The 24,494-nt window shown below is 43.5% G+C and overlaps 2 protein-coding genes across 4 annotated transcripts in view; one reads left to right on the top strand and one right to left on the bottom strand.

Moving 5' to 3' along the window:
• The window catches only part of ankrd27 (ankyrin repeat domain 27 (VPS9 domain)), a 36,363-nt gene extending 14,696 nt beyond the window's left edge, over positions 1–21,667 (bottom strand). The window contains exons 1-14 of the mRNA XM_047033504.1: positions 21,521–21,667; positions 15,640–15,747; positions 15,013–15,123; positions 14,593–14,749; positions 14,166–14,320; positions 13,773–13,832; positions 13,631–13,684; positions 13,430–13,495; positions 13,230–13,306; positions 12,765–12,886; positions 11,271–11,349; positions 9,820–9,952; positions 9,590–9,682; positions 9,190–9,314 (exon numbers count right to left, since the gene is read on the bottom strand). Coding sequence (XP_046889460.1) covers positions 9,190–9,314; positions 9,590–9,682; positions 9,820–9,952; positions 11,271–11,349; positions 12,765–12,886; positions 13,230–13,306; positions 13,430–13,495; positions 13,631–13,684; positions 13,773–13,832; positions 14,166–14,320; positions 14,593–14,749; positions 15,013–15,123; positions 15,640–15,741 — 1,334 coding nt within the window. The 5' untranslated portion in view covers positions 15,742–15,747; positions 21,521–21,667. The remainder of the gene's footprint in view (positions 1–9,189; positions 9,315–9,589; positions 9,683–9,819; positions 9,953–11,270; positions 11,350–12,764; positions 12,887–13,229; positions 13,307–13,429; positions 13,496–13,630; positions 13,685–13,772; positions 13,833–14,165; positions 14,321–14,592; positions 14,750–15,012; positions 15,124–15,639; positions 15,748–21,520) is intronic.
• On the top strand, positions 3,804–9,051 carry LOC124477214. Of its 3 annotated transcripts, XM_047034872.1 has the most exons (7): positions 3,804–3,909; positions 4,041–4,111; positions 4,192–6,226; positions 6,373–6,570; positions 7,208–7,669; positions 7,796–7,897; positions 8,113–9,051. In XM_047034872.1, the coding sequence occupies exons 1-5, from the start codon at positions 3,834–3,836 to the stop codon at positions 7,270–7,272; spliced, it is 2,445 nt and encodes an 814-aa protein (XP_046890828.1). In that variant the 5' UTR covers positions 3,804–3,833; the 3' UTR covers positions 7,273–7,669; positions 7,796–7,897; positions 8,113–9,051. The 3 variants fall into 3 exon arrangements, 2 of the variants coding, with proteins under 2 accessions (XP_046890828.1, XP_046890827.1); XM_047034871.1 differs by having other exon boundaries at positions 7,208–7,897; XR_006957092.1 differs by lacking the exons at positions 3,804–3,909; positions 4,041–4,111; positions 4,192–6,226 and having other exon boundaries at positions 6,440–6,570; positions 7,208–7,267.
• Positions 21,668–24,494: the final 2,827 nt, after the last annotated feature.

Below are 24,494 nucleotides of genomic sequence, written 5' to 3'. Positions count from 1 at the left end.
TAAGGAGGACTGAGTATTGTACATGAGAAACAAACTCTCATTCAGTGATTGTTCTTTACATCTCAGATCTCCAAAGAGATGCCATGCCAGGCTGAGGATGTGGACGCATGCGGATCCTTTTCAGGCAACACACTAGAGGTAAGTTTCATCTTTTAAGGCATATTTATTGTCTAAAATAAAGTCATGAGAATGATATTCAGAAGTATTCAGACACACAAGTACGATGTAACCTTTATATGTAAGGTGCAGGAATTTGGAGGATTGAGTTTTGAAATTACATGTACAAAGGAATGAAAGTACATTAAGAAGTGCGCAGACACACAGGTCCTGTGTAATACTCAACATGTAAGGTGCAGGAATAAGGAGGACTGAGTATTGTACATGAGAAACAAACTCTCATTCAGTGATTGTTCTTTACATCTCAGATCTCCAAAGAGATGCCATGCCAGGCTGAGGATGTGGACGCATGCGGATCCTTTTCAGGCAACACACTAGAGGTAAGTTTCATCTTTTAAGGCATATTTATTGTCTAAAATAAAGTCATGAGAATGATATTCAGAAGTATTCAGACACACAAGTACGATGTAACCTTTATATGTAAGGTGCAGGAATTTGGAGGATTGAGTTTTGAAATTACATGTACAAAGGAATGAAAGTACATTAAGAAGTGCGCAGACACACAGGTCCTGTGTAATACTCAACATGTAAGGTGCAGGAATAAGGAGGACTGAGTTTTGAAATTACATGTACAGAGGAATGAAAGTACATTTAGAAGTGCGCAGACACACAGGTCCTGTGTAATACTCAACATGTAAGGTGCAGGAATAAGGAGGACTGAGTACTGTACATGAGAAACAAACTCTCATTCAGTGATTGTTCTTTACATCTCAGATCTCCAAAGAGATGCCATGCCAGGCTGAGGATGTGGACGCATGCGGATCCTTTTCAGGCAACACACTAGAGGTAAGTTTAATCTTTTAAGGCATATTTATTGTCTAAAATAAAGTCATGAGAATGATATTCAGAAGTATTCAGACACACAAGTACGATGTAACCTTTATATGTAAGGTGCAGGAATTTGGAGGATTGAGTTTTGAAATTACATGTACAAAGGAATGAAAGTACATTAAGAAGTGCGCAGACACACAGGTCCTGTGTAATACTCAACATGTAAGGTGCAGGAATAAGGAGGACTGAGTATTGTACATGAGAAACAAACTCTCATTCAGTGATTGTTCTTTACATCTCAGATCTCCAAAGAGATGCCATGCCAGGCTGAGGATGTGGACGCATGCGGATCCTTTTCAGGCAACACACTAGAGGTAAGTTTCATCTTTTAAGGCATATTTATTGTCTAAAATAAAGTCATGAGAATGATATTCAGAAGTATTCAGACACACAAGTACGATGTAACCTTTATATGTAAGGTGCAGGAATTTGGAGGATTGAGTTTTGAAATTACATGTACAAAGGAATGAAAGTACATTAAGAAGTGCGCAGACACACAGGTCCTGTGTAATACTCAACATGTAAGGTGCAGGAATAAGGAGGACTGAGTACTGTACATGAGAAACAAACTCTCATTCAGTGATTGTTCTTTACATCTCAGATCTCCAAAGAGATGCCATGCCAGGCTGAGGATGTGGACGCATGCGGATCCTTTTCAGGCAACACACTAGAGGTAAGTTTCATCTTTTAAGGCATATTTATTGTCTAAAATAAAGTCATGAGAATGATATTCAGAAGTATTCAGACACACAAGTACGATGTAACCTTTATATGTAAGGTGCAGGAATTTGGAGGATTGAGTTTTGAAATTACATGTACAAAGGAATGAAAGTACATTAAGAAGTGCGCAGACACACAGGTCCTGTGTAATACTCAACATGTAAGGTGCAGGAATAAGGAGGACTGAGTACTGCACATGAGAAACAAACTCTCATTCAGTGATTGTTCTTTACATCTCAGATCTCCAAAGAGATGCCATGCCAGGCTGAGGATGTGGACGCATGCGGATCCTTTTCAGGCAACACACTAGAGGTAAGTTTCATCTTTTAAGGCATATTTATTGTCTAAAATAAAGTCATGAGAATGATATTCAGAAGTATTCAGACACACAAGTACGATGTAACCTTTATATGTAAGGTGCAGGAATTTGGAGGATTGAGTTTTGAAATTACATGTACAAAGGAATGAAAGTACATTAAGAAGTGCGCAGACACACAGGTCCTGTGTAATACTCAACATGTAAGGTGCAGGAATAAGGAGGACTGAGTTTTGAAATTACATGTACAGAGGAATGAAAGTACATTAAGAAGTGCGCAGACACACAGGTCCTGTGTAATACTCAACATGTAAGGTGCAGGAATAAGGAGGACTGAGTACTGCACATGAGAAACAAACTCTCATTCAGTGATTGTTCTTTACATCTCAGATCTCCAAAGAGATGCCATGCCAGGCTGAGGATGTGGACGCATGCGGATCCTTTTCAGGCAACACACTAGAGGTAAGTTTCATCTTTTAAGGCATATTTATTGTCTAAAATAAAGTCATGAGAATGATATTCAGAAGTATTCAGACACACAAGTACGATGTAACCTTTATATGTAAGGTGCAGGAATTTGGAGGATTGAGTTTTGAAATTACATGTACAAAGGAATGAAAGTACATTAAGAAGTGCGCAGACACACAGGTCCTGTGTAATACTCAACATGTAAGGTGCAGGAATAAGGAGGACTGAGTACTGTACATGAGAAACAAACTCTCATTCAGTGATTGTTCTTTACATCTCAGATCTCCAAAGAGATGCCATGCCAGGCTGAGGATGTGGACGCATGCGGATCCTTTTCAGGCAACACACTAGAGGTAAGTTTCATCTTTTAAGGCATATTTATTGTCTAAAATAAAGTCATGAGAATGATATTCAGAAGTATTCAGACACACAAGTACGATGTAACCTTTATATGTAAGGTGCAGGAATTTGGAGGATTGAGTTTTGAAATTACATGTACAAAGGAATGAAAGTACATTAAGAAGTGCGCAGACACACAGGTCCTGTGTAATACTCAACATGTAAGGTGCAGGAATAAGGAGGACTGAGTACTGTACATGAGAAACAAACTCTCATTCAGTGATTGTTCTTTACATCTCAGATCTCCAAAGAGATGCCATGCCAGGCTGAGGATGTGGACGCATGCGGATCCTTTTCAGGCAACACACTAGAGGTAAGTTTCATCTTTTAAGGCATAATTATTGTCTAAAATAAAGTCATGAGAATGATATTCAGCAGTTATACATTAACTTTATTTAAATATGAATTCATAAGAATTGCATTCAGCTGTGTATAGATTCACAGGTTTTGTGTAATTTCAAATTTAAGTTAATACATTATGAAGACTATAAATCCACTTCAGCCTTGTGTTAAGATGTACACTACCAGTCAAAAGTTTAGATCCACCTTCTCAGTTTAATGAGGAAGAGAAGTTGGGTCCAAACTTTTCCTCAGTGAGTGTATGTTTTTGTTCTGTTTTAGTTTGTTTGTTTGTTAAGTTTTTTTCTTTTTTTATTACAGGTGTTTAATTTACTTAAATTAATATAGATTTAAGGTTTTAAGTTAATTTCTAAACAATTTCATTCACAACAGGGATAATAACACATACAAATCATGTCACTTTTATCCTTAATTCATGTTAAAATAGGAAAATAGTACAAACGATTAATTGGTTTTGATATTCTACACTACACAAGTGTTCGTTAGGATCAAATTTCTGTCTTACGATTACACTCCTTTTTTTTGTAAACAGGACTGTGATCATGATGTCATCCCTGTCGAAATGTCAAGTTTAGAAAAATGTGTTACATGTGGAGGACCTTTTTCTCCTCTGAAATGGAGTGGTGTGAGATGTAAAGGTACAAAGGTCCAAAAAACTATTCCATGTGTAGCTGTGCTATATGTTCAAAATTAGTCATTTGCTGCTGCACTGACTTTAAGTACTTAGCATGCTGCCTTTCTTTATAAATTCTTAATTTTCTCTGTCTAGTTTGCAATCAGTCCTGGCACAAAAAGTGTTATATTAAACACAATGTGGACGTCACTGAACTTCTGCAAGTGGTAAGCTTTTTAGTAGAATTATTCTCGGTGAAATGCTTTCCAAGTATACAAAATATAAATGTTTTTTTAATCATTATCAGGTCTGTACAGAACAAAGTTCAAGTGAGGTGGCATCATCAGAAGAGGAGTATGTTCCTGATTCCATAGATGATTCAAACAGCTCGTGGGATGACAGATCAGAGCCTTTAGAAATCAGTCACAAACAAGTACAGAATTGTGAGGTCTCCACCAGCAAGTCTGCTTCCAAAAAGAAAAGACACCACCAAGGAAGTTTTGTACAGGAAGACAGAGAGTCAATTTCTAAAGATGCAGAATCAGTACCTGAAGATATGATCAGCACAACTCAGCTTGAAGTATCAAGAGTTACTGCCAAAGTAGGAAACGCTGATGCCGAAGGCATTATGGTTGATGATGGTGCTGATGCTACAGCGGAAAATGTCTCAAATACATCAGCCTTGCTCAGAAATAGAACTTACTGCTACATTTGTGGAAAGATACAGACAAAGTTTACACGTCACTTAAAAACTCATGAGAAAACACATGCAGATGTTGCTCAAGTTTTAAGTCTTCCCAAGAGGTCCAAAAAACGTATGAAAATGCTTTTAAAGCTTCGCAACAAGGGAAACCACAGTCATAACTCAGAGGTCTTGGTGAGTGGAGTTGGATCACTAAAACTAAGACGCACATCAAAGAAAAAGTACAATGCAAAAGACTACATTCACTGCATCTACTGCCAGGCATTATATCTCCGGCGAGATCTGTGGCGACATGTTCGACAATGTTCTTCAAAACCAGTAGAAGCTACTTCAGAGACTGGAAGAAATAAAGTTTTGTCTTTGGCCTCTATGAATGAGTCATCACTGTGTCAGCAGATATCACCAGGTGTTTGGAACATATTAGCTGTTATGAAAGATGATGAGACAACTTCTACTGTGCGAAGTGACTTCTCCATTCTTCAGCTGGCCCAATCATTCTTCAACAAATATGGACAGGATCCCACCAAACATCAGTACATTCGCCAGCAACTCAGAGAGACTGGAAGACTTCTGCTTACGCTTCGCAAGGAATTCTCAATACATACTCTTGAGGATGCTGTGAGACCTGCAAATTTTGATGTGGTCATCAAAGCGGTCAAGAAAGTATCTGGGTATGATGAAGAAAAGCACTGCTTCCGTACTCCATCCCTTGCTCTAAAGTTAGGTCACTCACTACAGAAAGTCAGTGATATTTTATATTGCAGAGCACTCATGGCAGAAGACAGTACGCTGATAAAGTCAACCCAGAGTTTCAAAACTCTCTATTCTACAAAGTGGTCTGAACTCATCTCTCACACCGCTTTAACTACGCTGAACGAGCGGAAGTTTAACAAGCCTTCCACTCTTCCTTTCACAGAAGATGTTCAACGTCTTCACAGACATCTTGAGAAGACTACAGAACAAGCATTGAAAGACTTGGAACACCATAGTTCATCAAAATCATACAGTGAACTGTGTAAAGCCACCATGGCAAACGTAATACTTTTTAACAGGAGAAGAGGGGGAGAAATTTCAAAGATGCCGATGAATGGCTTTTTGGAGAGAGACACAAGTCCCTTGCATAAGGACGTCGCATTTGGACTGACAGAATTTGAACTTCACCTTTGTCAACACTTTAGTCGTGTTGAATTAAGGGGTAAAAGAGGCCGGAAAGTTGCAGTGTTACTTTCACCAGACATGGTGAATGCCATAACACGCCTAGTAGAAAAAAGAAAAGACTGTGGTGTTCTGGACGAAAACCTGTTCCTTTTTGCCAGACCTCATTGTCTGACCCCCTACAGAGGACAGGACTGTTTGAGGCTTTATGCCAGTGAATGTGGGGCCGAAAACCCTGAGCTCCTCAGGTCAACACAATTACGCAAACATGTTGCAACTTTGTCTCAGATCTTGAACCTCAAGAATCACGAATTGGACCAAGTTGCTAACTTCCTTGGCCACGATATTCGCGTTCATCGTGAATATTACAGACTTCCTGAGGCTACTACCCAGCTGGCCAAAATATCCAAACTGCTCCTTGCCATGGAGAAAGGGTCTCTCAGAAACCTTCAAGGCAAAACACTTGACGAGATAGAAATTGAAGGTACGGCTATTTAAAGTGGTTTACATAAAAGATTTGACCTGTTTCTAGCAAATGTATGGTAGCAAAATGGAACACACATTGTGAGTGGACAATTTATAACACTTTAACCTCATAATTCATTAAGGCAATATAATTTATTTTATTAGACAACCTACAGTTGAGTGAGGTCGATGCTGAGAGTGAGGTCGATGCTGAGAGTGAGGTCGATGCTGAGAGTGAGGTCGATGCTGAGAGTGAGGTCGATGCTGAGCGTGAGGTCGATGCTGAGCGTGAGGTCGATGCTGAGCGTGAGGTCGATGCTGAGAGTGAGGTTGATGAAGGAAATCTCACATATCCACAGACTGGTAAGGACAGTGTTATATATATATATATATATATATATATATATATATATATATATATATATATATATATATATATATATGATATATACAGTATATATATTTTTTTTTCTTCTGAAATCTGTTTTATTTATGGTGATGATGTTTTATTTATTGTCACCAAATGGTTAGACTTTTAACTGTGTAACTACATGTTATGTTGTATTCCTAACCAATTTTAATTTTACTGTCAAGTCAGTAACTAACATTTCTTACAGTTTTCTAGTATTTCAGACATATATTAAGGGGTTTATTAATTTGTATCTGAAATACTAGAACATGTTAAGGGCCTGAATGACTTGTCCGAGATAGCAATTGAGTGCTCATGCAAACAGACATCCACAGTTGGTTTGCGTTCTACTCGTGGGCCTCTATGAAGTCACATACAAAGATGGCAAAGGGTGCCGTATGCCAATTAGATTTTTCAACGTTTCCTGGTTTATTCTGTGAAAGTCTGCTTTTGTCCAAACTTAACTGCATGTGCCAAATGACACATGCAGTGACATGACATGGCAAAGGTAACTTAAGTTAACCAAACTTTCTCTGTAATACTCATCTTTATTTCTATGTATGTAATGAAGTATATTATATTTTATTACAGGTTGTGCAGAACTGTTGATGGTCGGGCAACCTGTCGAGGAACCTGCGCCATTATCACAAGGTTAACTCTTATCCTCAGTCTACATGTCACCTTCTTTGATTGCTTTTAGGCTATGAAATAATGCATTGTGGATTCAGACCTTCTTCACTCGTTTCAATGTTGTTGTCACGGCAACAGTTCAGGTAAATGGGAGGCATGTAAGCTAAATTTCAAGTGATGTGAATGTAGATTACAGAAGTAGTAGCTTTAACCGATGACCAGGAAATTATTTTCAATCTAACAATGAACTTTTTGAATACATTACAGTGCAACAAGGAACATATAGGCCTGGCTGCTGCTTTTCAGTACGCACGACAGCAACGACAGTGCCTTCAAAATAAAAGCACTTCTAATCATATCATTCATAATGACAAATCAACTTGGAAGCAAATAATGTTCCAGCCTAAGCGCTTTACAGTGAATGTATTTGTTATTTATTATTCATCCATCAGTTGCTTGAGCATCTTGGACTTCACCGTATTTAAGGACCCTACCCTACAACAAATAAATGCTCATCCATTGTTATTTGTCTTTATTTCTTCATTTCAGCACAAAGTCAACACACAGATGCTAAGGGGGAAGAACGCAACAGAAGACTAAAAAAGAAGGACAAAGGGCCCAGCAGAAAAAAGAACACGAAGAAACATTCTGGTAAATGCGAAAACACATACTCAGTCACTAAACACCAAGTTACTTAAGTATAACTGAAGAATGATAAAAATAAATTATCCATACCACCCAAAGGCAATATGATGACCATTCTCTTCTTTCTGCGCGATACTGTTTATACTACTACTACTATTCCTTATTTAAAACATGTTTAAAGTGGAGTTGGTTTTCATTGATTTATTTGTCTTTTTTTCTAGTATCTCTGGAAAGTGCCAGGAGAGCAAAAAAGCATCTTTGGTCTCCCATGGAGGTTGCCGCAGTCATGAGACATTTTGGCCAACACATCAAAAAAGGGAAACTGGCCACTATGATTGAATGCCAGCAATGCAAGAAGGCTGAAAATCTTGCTCTGGCTGGTCGCTCTATCCAAAACATAAGAGATTTTGTAAGGAATCGGGGCGTAACTTTGAAAAGAAAAGAAAATCCTGGATAGATACAACACCCTGCAGCAGAGCTGGAACATATCCAACATCACATCCTACATCACACCCAACATCACATCCAACATCCCATCCATGACATATAACACCATACAGCTACAGTACATCACATCCAACATCACATCTAACACCATACAGCTACAGTACTTCACATCCAACATCACATCTAACACCATACAGCTACAGTACTTCACATCCAACATCACATCTAACACCATACAGCTACAGTGCATCACATCCAACATCACATCTAACACCACATCCAACACCAGGCCTGTTGTAACTGGAACACTGTTAGACATGCATTGGTCTAGTAGACATGCATAATTTCATTTTGACATTTATAAATGTTTTCCTTTCTGTTCACAAATACATTTCTGTTGCTCTGATATGTGGTCAAGGCGCTGTAAAATCCAGTCTACTTCTTTCTGTTTAGTCATATTCCATTTATCCATGTTTGGCCTTTTTAATACACATAAACTTCACGTTTGTGTATGTGTATGGCTATGGTCCTGATAAAAAAGTTGGTCCTGGCAATTACTGTTTGTGTCATGGGCGGAGCTAAGTACCTCATTATCTTGTGTCCTCTTAATACAGCATTCCGTCAGGTTCTTGTATCTTGAGTTCTGATGTGTGTATCTAACTTTTGAAGTGAGATTTGTGCTGTATGGCTCAAATAAAATTTTTGAAGATTCACTACATCTTTCTAGCATAAGTGGAAAGAGGTGTCCGTTTAGTGTTGCAAAAAACTGGTTTGAAAAAATTGTCCCTCTAATACATATGGACCTGTATGTGTGTGTGTGTGTGTGTGTGTGTGTGTGTGTGCGTACTGACCCAGACAGCTTGAGCTCACAGTGGTCACAGGAGCAGAGAGGATGACACATCCTGAGTTCCTCCTCCTCTCTCTCAGCCTCACCCAGCAGACGCTCCACCTCCGCCTCGTTACCGCCGGCGATGTGCTGCGCACACACACACACACGCACACACACACACACAAACACACACACACACACCAATTAGAAAACAGGTCCTTCAAAAAAGAAACCTCTTCAAATGTATTGACCAGCTGCTGTTCTATGGTGAAACAAAAGGGGCCTACATGAGGAATGCATCAAACCCACCATGACCCCTGAAAGGGGCTGGGGGAGGGGCTGGGGGAGGGGCTGGGGGAGGGGGAGGGGCTGGGGGAGGGGCTGGGGCTGGGGGAGGGGCTGGGGGAGGGGCAGGGGCTCACCTCAAACAGACAGTCTATGGGGGTAGCAGCATTCTGAGAGAGCAAGCTCATCTTCTGTCTGAACACAGTCTTGTCATTCAGGTCCCCACAGCCCTGCAACACACACACACACACATACCTTATACAAGGCTATTGTCTGAGATGCTTGTATCTCAACAAGCGCACAAATCAAACCATGTTGTGCGCGGGACTCTGCGGGGCAGTGCGTGGGCGGGGTCTCCAGGACGTACCGGCCGGCCCTGCCGGAGGTTGCCCTGGCTGATGAACTCCACCGCTGCCTCGAAGGAGGTCAGACAGTAGCTCAGGTCGTCCTTGGCACTCTGACTGAAGCGGAAGTTCTTGATGTAGCTCAGGTTAGCCATCCTGAAAGAGGCAGCTCGTTAGCACGGCTACACCGCCGAACAACGCCAAGCTAACTTCAGGTTCAACAAATACCTTTCTTAACTTCAGGGATCAAATATAAAAAAGATATCTATCCTGGTCGGTCATTTGGTGCTTTTCCACTGCATAGTTTCAGGCTTTTCATTACGCAAATCTGGTACCTGGTGCCTACCTGGTACTTATCTTGGAAACTCTAAGTTGAGGTTCCAAGCCATTTGAAAAGTGACACCAAAGGTGATATGAAAACATAGCAGACTAGAGTGATCAGACAGAGTCACGACACACGGACACTGCTCAAACCCGGCATTTTTTTATATCCATGCTACCATTAGTGCCATTTAATATTGACTGTCTGTAATAGCAATTTTTTGTAGTCTTGTGGTTGCCGACAAGTGATTTGTGCAGTGGTGCTATATGACGACCAGCCACACAAAGGGAGAATCATCTTCAGTGGGAAACGAGAACCTAGCGAGTCGAGCCGCTATTGTGCTCTGGAAAAGCACCGACAGTCACAGTTCAGGGAATCATCACCCCAGTGTGAAAGCCTGGCCTCTCTGACCAGGCCTCTCTGAGCAGGCCTCTCTGACCAGGCCTCTCTGAGCAGGCCTCTCTGAGCAGGCCTCTCTGAGCAGGCCTCTCTGAGCAGGCCTCTCTGAGCAGGCCTCTCTGAGCAGGCCTCTCTGAGCAGGCCTCTCTGAGCAGGCCTCTCTAACCAGGCCTCTCTAACCAGGCCTCTCTGACCAGGCCTCTATAACCAGGCCTCTCTGACCAGGCCTCTCTGACCAGGCCTCTCTGAGCAGGCCTCTCTAACCAGGCCTCTCTAACCAGGCCTCTCTGACCAGGCCTCTATAACCAGGCCTCTCTAACCTGGCCTCTTTGACCAGGCCTCTCTAACCAGGCCTCTCTGACCAGGCCTCTCTGACCAGGCCTCTCTAACCAGGCCTCTCTAACCAGGCCTCTCTAACCAGGCCTCTATAACCAGGCCTCTCTAACCAGGCCTCTCTAACCAGGCCTCTCTAACCAGGCCTCTCTGACCAGGCCTCTCTGACCAGGCCTCTCTAACAGGCCTCTCTGACCAGGCCTCTCTAACCAGGCCTCTCTAACCAGGCTTAACCCTAACCAGGCCTCTCTAACCAGGCCTCTCTAACCAGGCTTAACCCTAACCAGGCCTCTCTAACCAGGCCTCTCTAACCAGGCCTCTCTAACCAGGCCTCTCTAACCAGGCCTAACCCTAACCAGGCCTAACCCTAACCAAGCCTAACCCTAACCAAGCCTAACCCTAACCAGGCCTCTCACTCACCAGTTAGGGATTTCCGTCTTGACCAGTAGATACAGAATGACAGAGAGCAGGTCGTCTGCACACACTGCCTCCATGCTCACTGCAGAGGAACACAAGGAACACCAGCTGAAGGAAATGGCCTGTTAGCTGAAATGGGCTTACTTTGCTAGTAAACACACACTGTTTCTTGACTGACCTACAGAAACACTGTAGAACGGTGCAGCGGGAATCGAAATGGCAACCTTCTGATTAATAGCCCGACTCCCTAACCACTCAGCTATCTGCCCCCCTAGCGTGTATTCCTTCAATAGTGCCACGATGCCACCCTGTTCAGCCTCACTTTACTCTCTCTGTCCTGGTGAACATGCTCTGCTTGACTCTCTCTGTCCTGGTGAACATGCTCTGCTTGACTCTCTGTCCTGGTGAACATGCTCTGCTTGACTCTCTCTGTCCTGGTGAACATGCTCTGCTTGACTCTCTCTGTCCTGGTGAACATGCTCTGCTTGACTCTCTCTGTCCTGGTGAACATGCTCTGCTTGACTCTCTCTGTCCTGGTGAACATGCTCTGCTTGACTGTCTCTGTCCTGGTGAACATGCTCTGCTTGACTCTCTCTGTCCTGGTGAACATGCTCTGCTTGACTCTCTGTCCTGGTGAAGATGCTCTGCTTGACTCTCTCTGTCCTGGTGAACATGCTCTGCTTGACTCTCTCTGTCCTGGTGAACATGCTCTGCTTGACTCTCTGTCCTGGTGAACATGCTCTGCTTGACTCTGTCCTGGTGAACATGCTCTGCTCGACTCTGTCCTGGTGAACATGCTCTGCTTGACTCTCTCTGTCCTGGTGAACATGCTCTGCTTGACTCTCTCTGTCCTGGTGAACATGCTCTGCTTGACTCTCTCTGTCCTGGTGAACATGCTCTGCTTGACTGTCTCTGTCCTGGTGAACATGCTCTGCTTGACTGTCTCTGTCCTGGTGAACATGCTCTGCTCGACTCTCTCTGTCCTGGTGAACATGCTCTGCTTGACTCTGTCCTGGTGAACATGCTCTGCTCGACTCTGTCCTGGTGAACATGCTCTGCTCGACTCTGTCCTGGTGAACATGCTCTGCTTGACTCTCTGTCCTGGTGAACATGCTCTGCTCGACTCTCTCTGTCCTGGTAAACATGCTCTGCTTGCTCGGGAGTGAACTGCTAAATTGGATGTAAATTCGAGCGGGTCAGGAGGGTCAGGCCACTCTGCACATACAGAGGTGTGTTGTTCTGCAAGGAAGAACTTAGAAAAACATTCTGGCGAACCATTTAAGCGGTGACAGTTGGCGTATTGTTCGATGTGTCCACAACAGTAAATCATATTACAGAGAGAGTGAGAGGGACTGATTCAGACTGACACACACACACACACCTCATTCATAGTACGCCAAGCTAAGGTTATTTGCGCTTCTATGCTTTAAACAGTTGTTCACCTCTTTCAGCCTTTAATACAGTGTACTGCTTTGGGGGCGACACACACACACACACCTGTGCGGCTAGGAGACTGCATGATGGTGAGGGCCACCTTGTGGAGGCAGAGCACCTTGTGGAGGGGAGATGTGCAGTGGTTCAGATCCCCCAGGGCCCTCTTGGCACGAGGGATGTTGATGCTGGAGACAGAAAACATGTTAGCTTGAGATATACAGTACTGGGTAAACATGTTAGCTTGAGATATACAGTACTGGGTAAACATGTTAGCTTGAGATATACAGTACTGGGTAAACATGTTAGCTTGAGATATACAGTACCGGGTAAACATGTTAGCTTGAGATATACAGTACTGGGTAAACATGTTAGCTTGAGATATACAGTACTGGGTAAACATGTTAGCTTGAGATATACAAAGTACTGTAGGTTAAAGTACTGTAGGTCAAAGTAGCGTAGCTGAGAGTGACGTGACTACTGTCCAGCCACTGAGGGTTTGTAGAATTCATGAGTGTCTGTTAAACTGACCTGAATTCAGGTTTCACGCCCAGATCTTTCAGCTGCAGGTCCTGAAGGCTTCTGGTGGTTTTGTTGAAGGCAGCATCCTGTTTGGGTTCAAACAACAGCAGAGCCGTCAGCAGGCCATGTGCAGCCATCACTTTCACTGTTCCCATCAACAGTCTACACAACCATGCACGTGTGCTTACAGAACAGTTAGAAGTTCATACCTGGCTGGCTTCAAGCGTTCCCACAAAGTTAAATATTAAATCATGGATACCATGATGAATATACATCTGAAAGACAGAACGTTTATTACAATAATATTAATAATAAAGACATCGAGCAGATGCCATCGCTGAACGCAGGTGAGAGAGGAAGAAAAATAAAGGAGAAAGAACATCTCAGATGCCGCGTGCGAACCCGCCCACCTCCACCGCCTGCTTCAGGAGAGTCATCTGGAGCTCCTGTTTGGCCAGCAGTTTCTGAAAGACAGGCCGTTCCACCAATCAGATCTCCCTCACGGGTATGCACGGTATGCAGCAGCGCGCTTCACATCCTGGCTGTACTCACCAGGCGCGAGTCTCTCAGCAGACACTGAAGACACTTGGTGTAGAGGGCGTTCACAGAGTCCTGGAAGGACACAGGAAGCCTTCATGTCAGGCTGTGTTCAGCTGGAACGCACACCTTCAGGTGACTCATATGGCCTCAGCATATGATATAAAGGATCATTAGATTCAGGGATAAGAGTCTTTCACTATATGTAACCCTTAATGTCAAAAACACAGTAAAACAGTAAGCTGAAGGAGGGCTGGAATGAGGTGAAGGTTGGTTTGGACACAGTTATATGGGTTGTGGGTATATCCCTGTGACATTGCTTGTAAAAAGGGCTATAAAATAAAAAAGAGATTTGAATTTGGAATGTGCTGATGTTGAAATGCGGTTGGAGTAGTGTGAGAGCCTCACGATGTGGTGGCGTAGCCCCCTCCTCTCCTGCTCCCTGAAGGAGTGACAGAAGCTGGAGATGAAGCGGTCCAGCTTCTCCGTGTGGCGACCCAGGAAGTCCTTAACGTCCTCCACGTTTCTCAGACAGTGCAGCGTCGGCCCAGGACTCTGTTCAGCTGGGGGAGGGGAGGAGATCACCCAGGAGGGAGGGATGAGAGGGAGAGAGAGGGAGGTACATACATTTAAACAGATCCACAAAGAGTGATATGACAAGAGTGAAACATATTTCCTTTCAACTGTCACTGAAGGAGAGGATCCCTCATTGAACTGCTCCTCCAAAGGGTTTCCTATCTTTTCCCCTTAATGAATTTGTCCTTGAGGGTTTAGATTGGTTTAGGTGCAGTTTTACGTGACACCCTGTATGACACAGGCGTGCAAGCGAGGGTACCTTGGCTCTGATCCGTGTGGATGGGCCTGGAGATGCACAAGATGCTATAACTCTGCTCCTTGTCGTTGTAGAAGGTCTCCTCAAACAGGATGGGGATGGAGGCTGGGGCCTGGAAGCCTGCACCCAGCCTCACCTGCCGGTCCTGGATACTGATCTCCTGGACCACAGCAAGCAGCACACACACACACACACACAACACACACACACAACACACAGTCAAGGCCTAGCTTCGAACATTTATGAGCATGACACGTCATGCTCAGGGCTGTAGGTTTTATTATACATGGGTGGGACATGTGGTATACTAAATGTGTAAATAACTGCAACAGTGTTTTGGGAATTTGATTTATAAGAAGTACGGTAGAATCCAAATGCCTAGCATGGCCGACTGTGCTGTTGGAGCACCATGGCGAATGTTACCTTTCCATCTAGAGTTTGATATCCTTCTCCAGCAGGCTGTAAAACATACGTGTTGAACTGGGCTGCTGTGTAAGCAGGGCCTGTTAGGCTTCCTCGACAGGGCACTAGGACCTGTGGCACGACAAAGACAAGACCGGCCATATTGTAATTAACTGTTTTACATGACTTGAAACTGGCTTTGACAAAAGTTTTTTTGTGTATTTCTCAGATACCGTGATCAGAAAAAATGTAGTTACTCCGAGCTGTGTTTCTGCTTCTACCAAAACAATTTTTATGATAACGCAAACTGGCTGTAAGCCGACACCCGTGACAATGTGATTGGCTACAGCCATCCACAATGACGGGAAAGTCAACTGGTGTGGTGTCTATGTGTGTGAGTGTGCCTTATCAACTCACATGATCCAAAAGAAAAGGTTATTTGTATAGCCCTTTTTACAGTCAGACATAAACCGTGGTTACCAGCCAGACTGCACACAGCCTACACGACACACACAGAGACCTTCTGAACTAGCTTGAACAGCAGCAACAAACATGACAGTTAGCGCCACATAAACACATCATTTACTGTGGCTGATCCATATACTGATCAGTCCAGTGTGTGTGCGTTGAGGGCCAGCTGGTACTCACTATGCCATGGCTCTCTGCCACTCGAACACAGAGGTCTGGCCTCTGCTTCTCCAGCGCTGCATAGAAGGGATTCTTCAGGAGGTCCTCATCATACACAGCCATAAGGACCTGGGACTCCAGGAGAGGAGGAGAGGAGTTGAAGCTAGGCTAACTGGGTCATCATACACAGCCATAAGGACCTGGGACTCCTGGAGAGGAGAGGAGTTGAAGCTAGGCTAACTGGGTCATCATACACAGCCATAAGGACCTGGGACACTGACTCCTGGAGAGGAGGAGAGGATTTGAAGCTAGGCTAACTGGGTCATCATACACAGCCATAAGGACCTGGGACACTGACTCCTGGAGAGGAGGAGAGGAGTTTTTTTTTTGAATTGATGTTTATTGGCCATGAAAGTTTGCACAGACACGGAATTTGATTTGGCAGGAGAGCCTACCTAGGCAGCCATCAAAGGCGCCCACCAGAAAGATTACAGCAAAGCATAACATGAGGAGAGAGGAGGAGAGAAAAAGGCAACCCCCATACAATGCTCCTAGAGGAGTACAGTATGGGAACAGGCAAAAACCTCAGCACATAAGCCCACAAACATTAACAACACAACATTACAAACACTTGCAATGGGAAAGGGCGGTGGGGTAGACCAGCAGCATCTGGACCTGCGACCGTAATAGGCGCTGGACACAGACCCGCCAGCCACCCAGGGAAAAGCAATCGAAGGCGTTGGATGGGGGTGGGGGGGTGGTGGTATCTGTAGTAGGTGAAAGTTAGTGTGTGAGTAGGTCTGGGTTGGCGCCCTCGACCTAGGCCACAATCAGTCCGAGTCTCTCTATGCAGATAGTGTTGGCAAGGAGACGTCCTTGGTCATGACCCGGGTAGAGACCAAGCCACAGATGTTGATTGTGGGGGAGTGGAAAGGGAAGAGCAAGATAGTCTCGCTTCAGCGCTCTCCAGGGGAGTTGTTTTCCAGCAACGGCCTTGGCCAAGGCCTGAGCTGGTTACGGGGCCGAAAGTAGATGAGATTGGTGTAGATGTTTAGACGAGTAGATGCGACTCAATTTTCACGTCCACCCTTCAGGAAGGCCTCCAGATCCTCAAACCTTCTTTGCTGAGCCGCGAACTTATCCCTGTTGTACTCCCTATTCTGCTGTAAGTTCACAGTCAGTGCTCCAACGGCTCTGCCCACCGTCTCAATCAGGTCGGGCAGCCTAAGGGGGCTTTTGATGGCTGCAGCCGTTTCCTTACTTTCCGATACACAAGCCAACCGCCTAATCCACACAGCAGAAAGCCTGTAATCATGGTTCCGAAAATAAAGATGTCTTCAACATCCTCAACGGAAAGCGCCGCTAGACACACGACACGCCAATTGTCCCACGCGTCCATCGTGTAGCCAGCTGCAAACGTCCCGTCCGGACATTTGGGTTCCCCCGAACCCGAGCTTCTCTTCGAGAAGATGGTGTCAATTGCATTGAGAGACCAGCTAATTAATTCCATGCTTCCAGTTTCGGAGAGTGATGGTGAGAGAGTATCTTGAGACAGACAAGACAGACAAGACAGAGCGAAGCAGGGAAGGTCAGGGAGGGGAGGATAGAAAAATGCGACCGCCTTCGTCGAGAGCCAAGAGGGAAGAGTTGAAGCTAGGCTAACTGGGTCATCATACACAGCCATAAGGACCTGGGACTCCTGGAGAGGAGGAGAGGAGTTGAAGCTAGGCTAACTGGGTCATCATACACAGCCATAAGGACCTGGGACTCCTGGAGAGGAGGAGAGGAGTTGAAGCTAGGCTAACTGGGTCATCATACACAGCCATAAGGACCTGGGACTCCTGGAGAGGAGGAGAGGAGTTGAAGCTAGGCTAACTGTGTCATCATACACAGCCATAAGGACCTGGGACTCCTGGAGAGGAGGAGGTGTTGTATGCTAGACTAACGCTGTAGCATGGGAGGGGCGGGCTATCCCATCAGACTGTTAGTCCACTCAGGGGACAGAGAGAGGCCTGTCATGAGGGAATGCACAGCAGACACAGTTTAGAGAGATACTGAAGTTGACGAGGGGGGCTGTGAAGGTGAGGAGTGGTTGAAGTTAAAGATGATTAGAGTGTGGCTGGACTGGCTCAGATGGAAAACAAGCAGCAGTGATTCTCCAGACATCTGCCTCTCAGCTGAGCTTGTTAGTGTCTTCGGAAATTAAATTACCAAAGCTGGTTCACAACGTAACTGCATCTTCACTAGCAGGGGTTATGGGTCGGGCAGGGAGGACGACAGTAGGGATGGGCATAATTAATCGACGATCGATTATTGATCATTAAGAATTTAGTCAATAACATTATTTGTTCATCGATAAAACTAATGCGTGTTCTGTTGCGTAGTGTGAGTCTTGAAGGATTGCAATGGATTTCGCTATGTGGCAGCAATTAAACATTTTACCAAATGGAGCCAATGTTTGGAACAAAACGCCACAGGCAATTACCGGCGAGTTTCCATGTAGCTATTTCAAAAGTAAATATGAAGAGGTCACGGCGAAGTGTAGCGTGAGACCATATTGACTAAAAGATTACTTTGCTCACTGCCAACACTGCAAAGCTGAGTATAAATACATCTCCTCCACGATTCAAATGATGTACCACTTGAAGAACGTACATCCGACCCTGGTTAGTGGCGGTGCATCCTGCTCTTGGTGCTAGCACGGAGGAGCTGCGATGCACAACGAGCAGAGAAAATTACCCAACGGATCTGTAAGTCCATCGAGATGGATATGCTACCCTTCAGTATTGCTGAGGGCGAAGGTTTTTATGAAGCTTTGTTAATTAGCCGGAAAAAAACGAGAGTCAGTTGTGTTTGAACACAGGCTTCTAGCTGTCGGCTCCGCTTCTAGGAGTTACAGAAATAGTTGTTTTTCTTGTAATACCTAGTAAGGGGTCCCATTATCGTCCACCTAGTTCTCGACGCTCGTTAGCAATGTTACCAAAATGTCGTTATAATACAAATTAAAAACGTTAGGCCTATGTCACAGCATTACACTTTAATATATAGATACACACCTATATTATAACATTCCGGTATTTAAATCCAATCCGGATATGCCTAGAAATGTTACTTTCCTGATTTTAGCAGTTAGCCAGGGGGTCCCATTATCGTCATTCACTATATCATTATCACCCAACCACTTTCAATGGAGAATTGTCAGTTTGACGCTGCGGAAGGCAGATGCTACACATACGGTTTGAGAGCGTATTTACATACTCAAATCTCGAAGTAAGAAGCTGTAATTTGGCGTGCAGCAATATAAGATGTGTACATATCGATGAGTTACTTTCTTTCGTTGCTGCTGCATATCTTCTTTAAGAAATTAACGGAAGAAACGGTTGTGGACGATAATGGGGCCCCGAACGTTGAAGATTTAGAGTGGACGATAATAGGGCCCTTTACACTACAGATCTCAATGCGGCAACACGCTGTGTTTTTTCTATTTTCACTGCATTTTAATATAGCCTATAAATTGTGAATTTTAATATAAAAATGTTAATGATTAATCGAAAATCGATCGTTAATTCTCCCGACGATCGATTAAGACAATTTAGTCGAATGCCCATCCCTACACGACAGACCACCCAGTGGGATACTTCAGGGTTGTTATGGGTCGGGCAGGGAGGACGACAGACCACCCAGTGGGATACTTCAGGGTTGGTCGTTCTGGGGCTTGCTTATATCATGGTTGGAAAAAGGGCAATCCGATGAATAAACTGGAAGGTGACTGGAAGGTGACTGTGTACACAGTAACGTGAACATTAAACTGACTAAATGTATATTGATTTCACATTATAGCCCTGGTATTGTTATGACCATTCAAAGCCTTGTTTTGTTCAGCAACATAATATCACTAAAATAATCTTCATACGAGCAGTCCAGTTAATCCAGTAATCAGTGATCCCACACCTTAAGAGTCGACATTATGTAGAATACCTGGGAAATATTTCCTCAAATTCTAGGAGTCAACATGGAAGGTTTTGCAGTGGGAATTATGATAGTTGATCGTGTCATATGTAGAGGTCTTATAAGACTCACTATGCAGACAGCGTGATTGGTTTGATATGAAAGACACTACGGTACTTTCCAGCACAATTGAGATGAGATTTAGCCTGTTACTGAAACCAGTCAATATGAAACCTGGATGTGGTTGTTATGACATGAATCATTTGAGAAAGAATTTGAAAAGGTACACAGCAATCACATTACTTTTAACCTGCATTGGAAAATCAATACCAGGTCAGAAATAGTTTGTAATGTTGTCCTTCAAACGAATGTTCACTATACAGAAGTAAACAGTAAGCATGTAATCAGTAAGCATCCACTCTCATATTTCCCTTGCCTGGAAGAAAGATACCAGGATCCGATCAGTCCACTGAGGAGCTCTACAGTAACAAACTTAGTCTCCTATTCCAGAACGAGCTACTCACTTCTTTGCGTTGCATAAAGAGGACATCAGATGCAGATATCAGCATCATCTTGAGAAATCGCAAGAACGATGATGCCATTATGTTTCCAGAGCAGACCAGAGCTGGGGCACGGTCTAACAAAGCCTCTGGGCAGAGCAGGGTCTAACAGGGCCTCTGGGCAGAGCAGGGTCTAACATGGCCTCTGGCTGGAATCATGGTGAGGCAGGATGGCTAGGTATCACTCCACCCCCATCTCTGACTGCAGCTATCAGATGTTGGACTGAAACCCTGAAGAATGTGCCTTGTGACCAGCCGTGCAGGCCTCCCACCCAGAGGACGGAAACCTCTCCTCCCTCGTGACCACAGAGGAGCCAACGGGTAACAGCACATTTACTGGAGCCAAGGATGCGAACCCGGTTTAGGTCAGAGCCTGCAGTGTTACCGTGGGCGATCAACACTGAGGGCAGGCTTGGTGTCTGGTCTTTCATACCTGTTAGTTAGACTTCACCTGACCTACATCTATTTTTCATAAGTGACAAATTTGTTTGAGTATGAGGTTTAAATCTATTTTTTCTTAATTTGATGTGTGTGTTGCCTAGTTCTCGTTAAATAACAATATAGGCCTAAAGTTGATGGAAAAACCGAACCCCTTTTTGAGATCATGCAGCCTAGTTGCTGCTCGTTTTTCTTCTTCTTTCTTTCTGGAAATCATTCAAAACTTGTCATTGTACTGCCTAGTTTAGATTCATCGCTGAAGTCTATCAGGACAGAGCGAAAAGGTGTCAAGTGTTCAACCGCTTTAAAACACACCACCACTATGGTTAACTGCAGTCCGAGGGGTTGTATGCACTACAAGAAAACTTGGGTTAAAAATCTCAGTCTCAAGGTCCATTATGCATATTTATCTTCATGTGTGGAAAACCCTGGCTCACAAACGCCATCTAGAAACCCAACCCTCTCTTTTACAAATCTGACCCTCGATTATCGCAACTTACAACTAAGTAGTAGCCATTACATTACTGTACCTGCCTAGCTAGCAAACAAACCTGGAAACTCACATTTAAATAACTGGGGAGTGATACAATCTTCTTAACCAAGAGTACTTCAGCATCTAGACTACCTCTCAATCAAACCACTTGACTAGCCTCCTGTCGTCTTTTGAAAGTACTTGCGAAGCTAACTAGCCAGACCACCTAGCTTCAACTAGCCCACAGCCAATGCCATCCAAAATTCCTGCGGCTCTAACGCTTGATGATGTTTACCCCCCAAAATAACCACATTCCAAACAAACCAACATGAAAGATTATAGAAAGCCAACTTCAGTCTTTCGTAATTGTAGCTAGAAGTACAAGGCTGGCTAGCCGTTTAGCGGTGACCAGCAGCGAGCTAGCTAAAAACGGAATTACGCAAACCGTTCACTGTTATAATGTAAACGATTACATTCAACTCACCTGTTCAGCTAGCTGTACATGTAAACACTCCGGACTTGCATCACATCACACACTTGTTATTTGCTGAGTCTAACAGTAAACATTCACGCTCGCTAACATGGGCAGCTGTCACTTCAAGCAGAGGAAGGTGTCGTCATCAGCGGGTCTACCGGGCTCTGTTCCGTTTCATACACTTACCACGTGCCCTCGTTTCCTTCCTTCACGGCCTGGTGGGACTGTAGTGATCGGCGGAAGGCTGTAAACTGTACGGCGGTAGCAAGCGGCATTACGCCAATATGTCCAAAAGGATCATACTGCCTTGGGATATATTCATGTGAAAAACTTGTGAGAACACGATTCTCTGAAAATGAATCCTACTTAATAGAAGACTGAACAGCATAGTTTGTTACCGGCCAGTTCATGGCAAACACGACCATGACATGACATCCATAACTCTAGAGCAGTATAAGTTTAATATTGAGTATTCAATGCCTTTTAAAATTCAAAAAATGTTGTCACTGATTTGCTTCCATAAATATGTAGGCTATTGTAGTATAAAATGTTATATTCATAATACAGTTCGTTTCTGAGAAAGCTGGAAACCGTTTGTACTATTAGAGAAATGAGGAATGGTGACTGCGGTTAGACGTTGTTGGTTGACCTTCTATTGTTGTTTTTCGTCATTCAGACCAAATTGCGTAGAAAACAATTCTTAAGTTTAAGATCAAAACTGCTCTAAAGGCCTACATGTTACATTGCGAAAAGACACGGAAGGCCAAGTGGGTGGCGCTCCCTCGTGTTGACCAGCTGCAATAACCGCCACAAAAAATGTTTTAGTGTAAAATGTGTTTTATTCATTAATAATTTCGACATGTGACAGCCATGTTACCTCATAGATAATTTATTAACAATAAATTGTTTTGTCACAATTAGTGAAATAAAAGCTTTTTAGAGCAGTTACCTACAGAGAACATGCTCACGTATTCACTTGTGCTACAGTGTTATCTAAAGTGCTTTTTGATACATGAGTGTGCTTTAATAGTCTATCAAGGGTTGGTGAGCCACCAGGTGTTGTGATAATTTAATGAAAACATGAAAGATGATCAAATCTTTATATCCTCTTTTGTCCAGGGACATTTCTGCCCTCCAACAGGATTTGGGCTAGTCCCTTTGCTTTCCTCCTTAGCGATGTGTTAAATATCAGTTTATAATCTTGGAGATTGACCCCCAAATTCTGACTGCCCTCTCAAAATACCTACCCTGATCTCATTGCTCATGAATGGAGTATTATAATCCATCACTGCATAGACAATAAGCTGACCAACCATACAGTGCCCTCCAAAAGTATTGGAACAGTGAGGCCAATTCCTTTATTTTTGCTGTAGACTGAAAACATTTGGGCTTGACATCAAACGATGAATGTGAAACCAGAGATCAACGTTTCAGCTTTTATTTCCAGGTATTTACATCAGGATCTGATGCACAAATTAGAAAATATCACCTTTTTGTTCGAACCCACCCATTTGTCACATGAGCAAAAGTATTGGAACATATGACTGACAGGTGTGTTTTGTTGCCCAGGTGTGTCCTATTACATACATTATTCAATCAATAAATACCACTGAATGTCTACACTCAGGTTCAGATTGGGTAAGATAGGTTTTGTCTATGCAGACTGTATTCAGAGGTGAAAACAACATGAAAACCGGAGCGCTGTCTTTGGGTGAAAAACAAGCAATTGTGAGTCTTAGAGAAGATGGAAAATCAATCAGAGCCATTGCAGAAACATTGGCCATAGCCAGTACAACCATTTGGAATGTCCTGAAGAAGAAGAAAACTACTGGTGTACTAAGTAACAGACGTCGAACAGGTAGACCAAGGAAAACATCAGCAGTTGATGACAGAAACATTGTGAGAGCTGTAAAGAAAGACCCTAAAACAACTGTTAGTGAGATCAGCAACAACCTCCAGATGGCAGGAGTGAAGGTATCACTATCTACTGTTCGCAGAAGACTTCATGAACAAAAGTACAAGGGCTACACCAGAAGATGCAAACCACTCATTAGCAAGAAGAATAGGAAGGCCAGGCTGGAATTTGCCAAAAAGTACAGAGATGAACCTCAAAAATTCTGGGACAAAGTTTTATGGACTGATGAGACAAAGATTAACTTTTACCAAAGTGATGGAAAGGCTAAAGTTTGGAGAAAGAAAGGAACTGCTCATGATCCCAAACACACAAGCTCATCTGTGAAACACGGTGGAGGTAATGTCATGGCTTGGGCTTGCATGGCTTCTTCTAGGACGGGCTCATTAATCTTCATTGAGGATGTAACACATGATGGCAGCAGCAAAATGAACTCGGAAGTCTACAGAAACATTTTGTCTGCCAATTTAAGGAAAGATGCAACCAAACTGATTGGCAGAGCCTTCATCATGCAGCAAGATAACGACCCAAAACACACTGCCAAAACAACAAAGGAGTTCATCAGGGGCAAGAAATGGAAGGTATTAGACTGGCCAAGTCAATCTCCAGACTTAAACCCTATAGAGCATGCATTTTACCTGCTTAAGAGGAGACTGAAGGGAGGAACCCCACAAAACAAACAACAACTGAAAGAGGCTGCAGTGAAAGCCTGGGAAAGCATCAAAAAGGAAGAATGCAAAAGTTTGGTGACGTCAATGGGTCACAGACTTGCTGCAGTTATTGAAAGCAAAGGATTTGCAACTAAATATTAAGTCTTATTCACTTAAATATGTTTTAAGTATATCTGTTCCAATACTTTTGCTCACATGACAAATGGGTGGATTCAAACAAAATGTGATATTTTCTTAGTTGTGCATCAGATCCTGATGTAAATACCTGGAAATAAAAGCTGAAACGTTGATCTCTGGTCTCACGTTCATTATTTGATGTCAAGCCCAAATGTTTTCAGTCTACAGCAAAAATAAAGGAATTCGCCTCACTGTTCCAATACTTTTGGAGGGCACTGTATAT

Source organism: Hypomesus transpacificus, chromosome 14, assembly GCF_021917145.1.
Source record: "Hypomesus transpacificus isolate Combined female chromosome 14, fHypTra1, whole genome shotgun sequence".
In the NCBI taxonomy this organism is placed as follows: domain Eukaryota; kingdom Metazoa; phylum Chordata; class Actinopteri; order Osmeriformes; family Osmeridae; genus Hypomesus; species Hypomesus transpacificus.
Note: the sequence above shows the minus strand (reverse complement) of the source record. Positions and strands in the feature narration are given on the sequence as shown.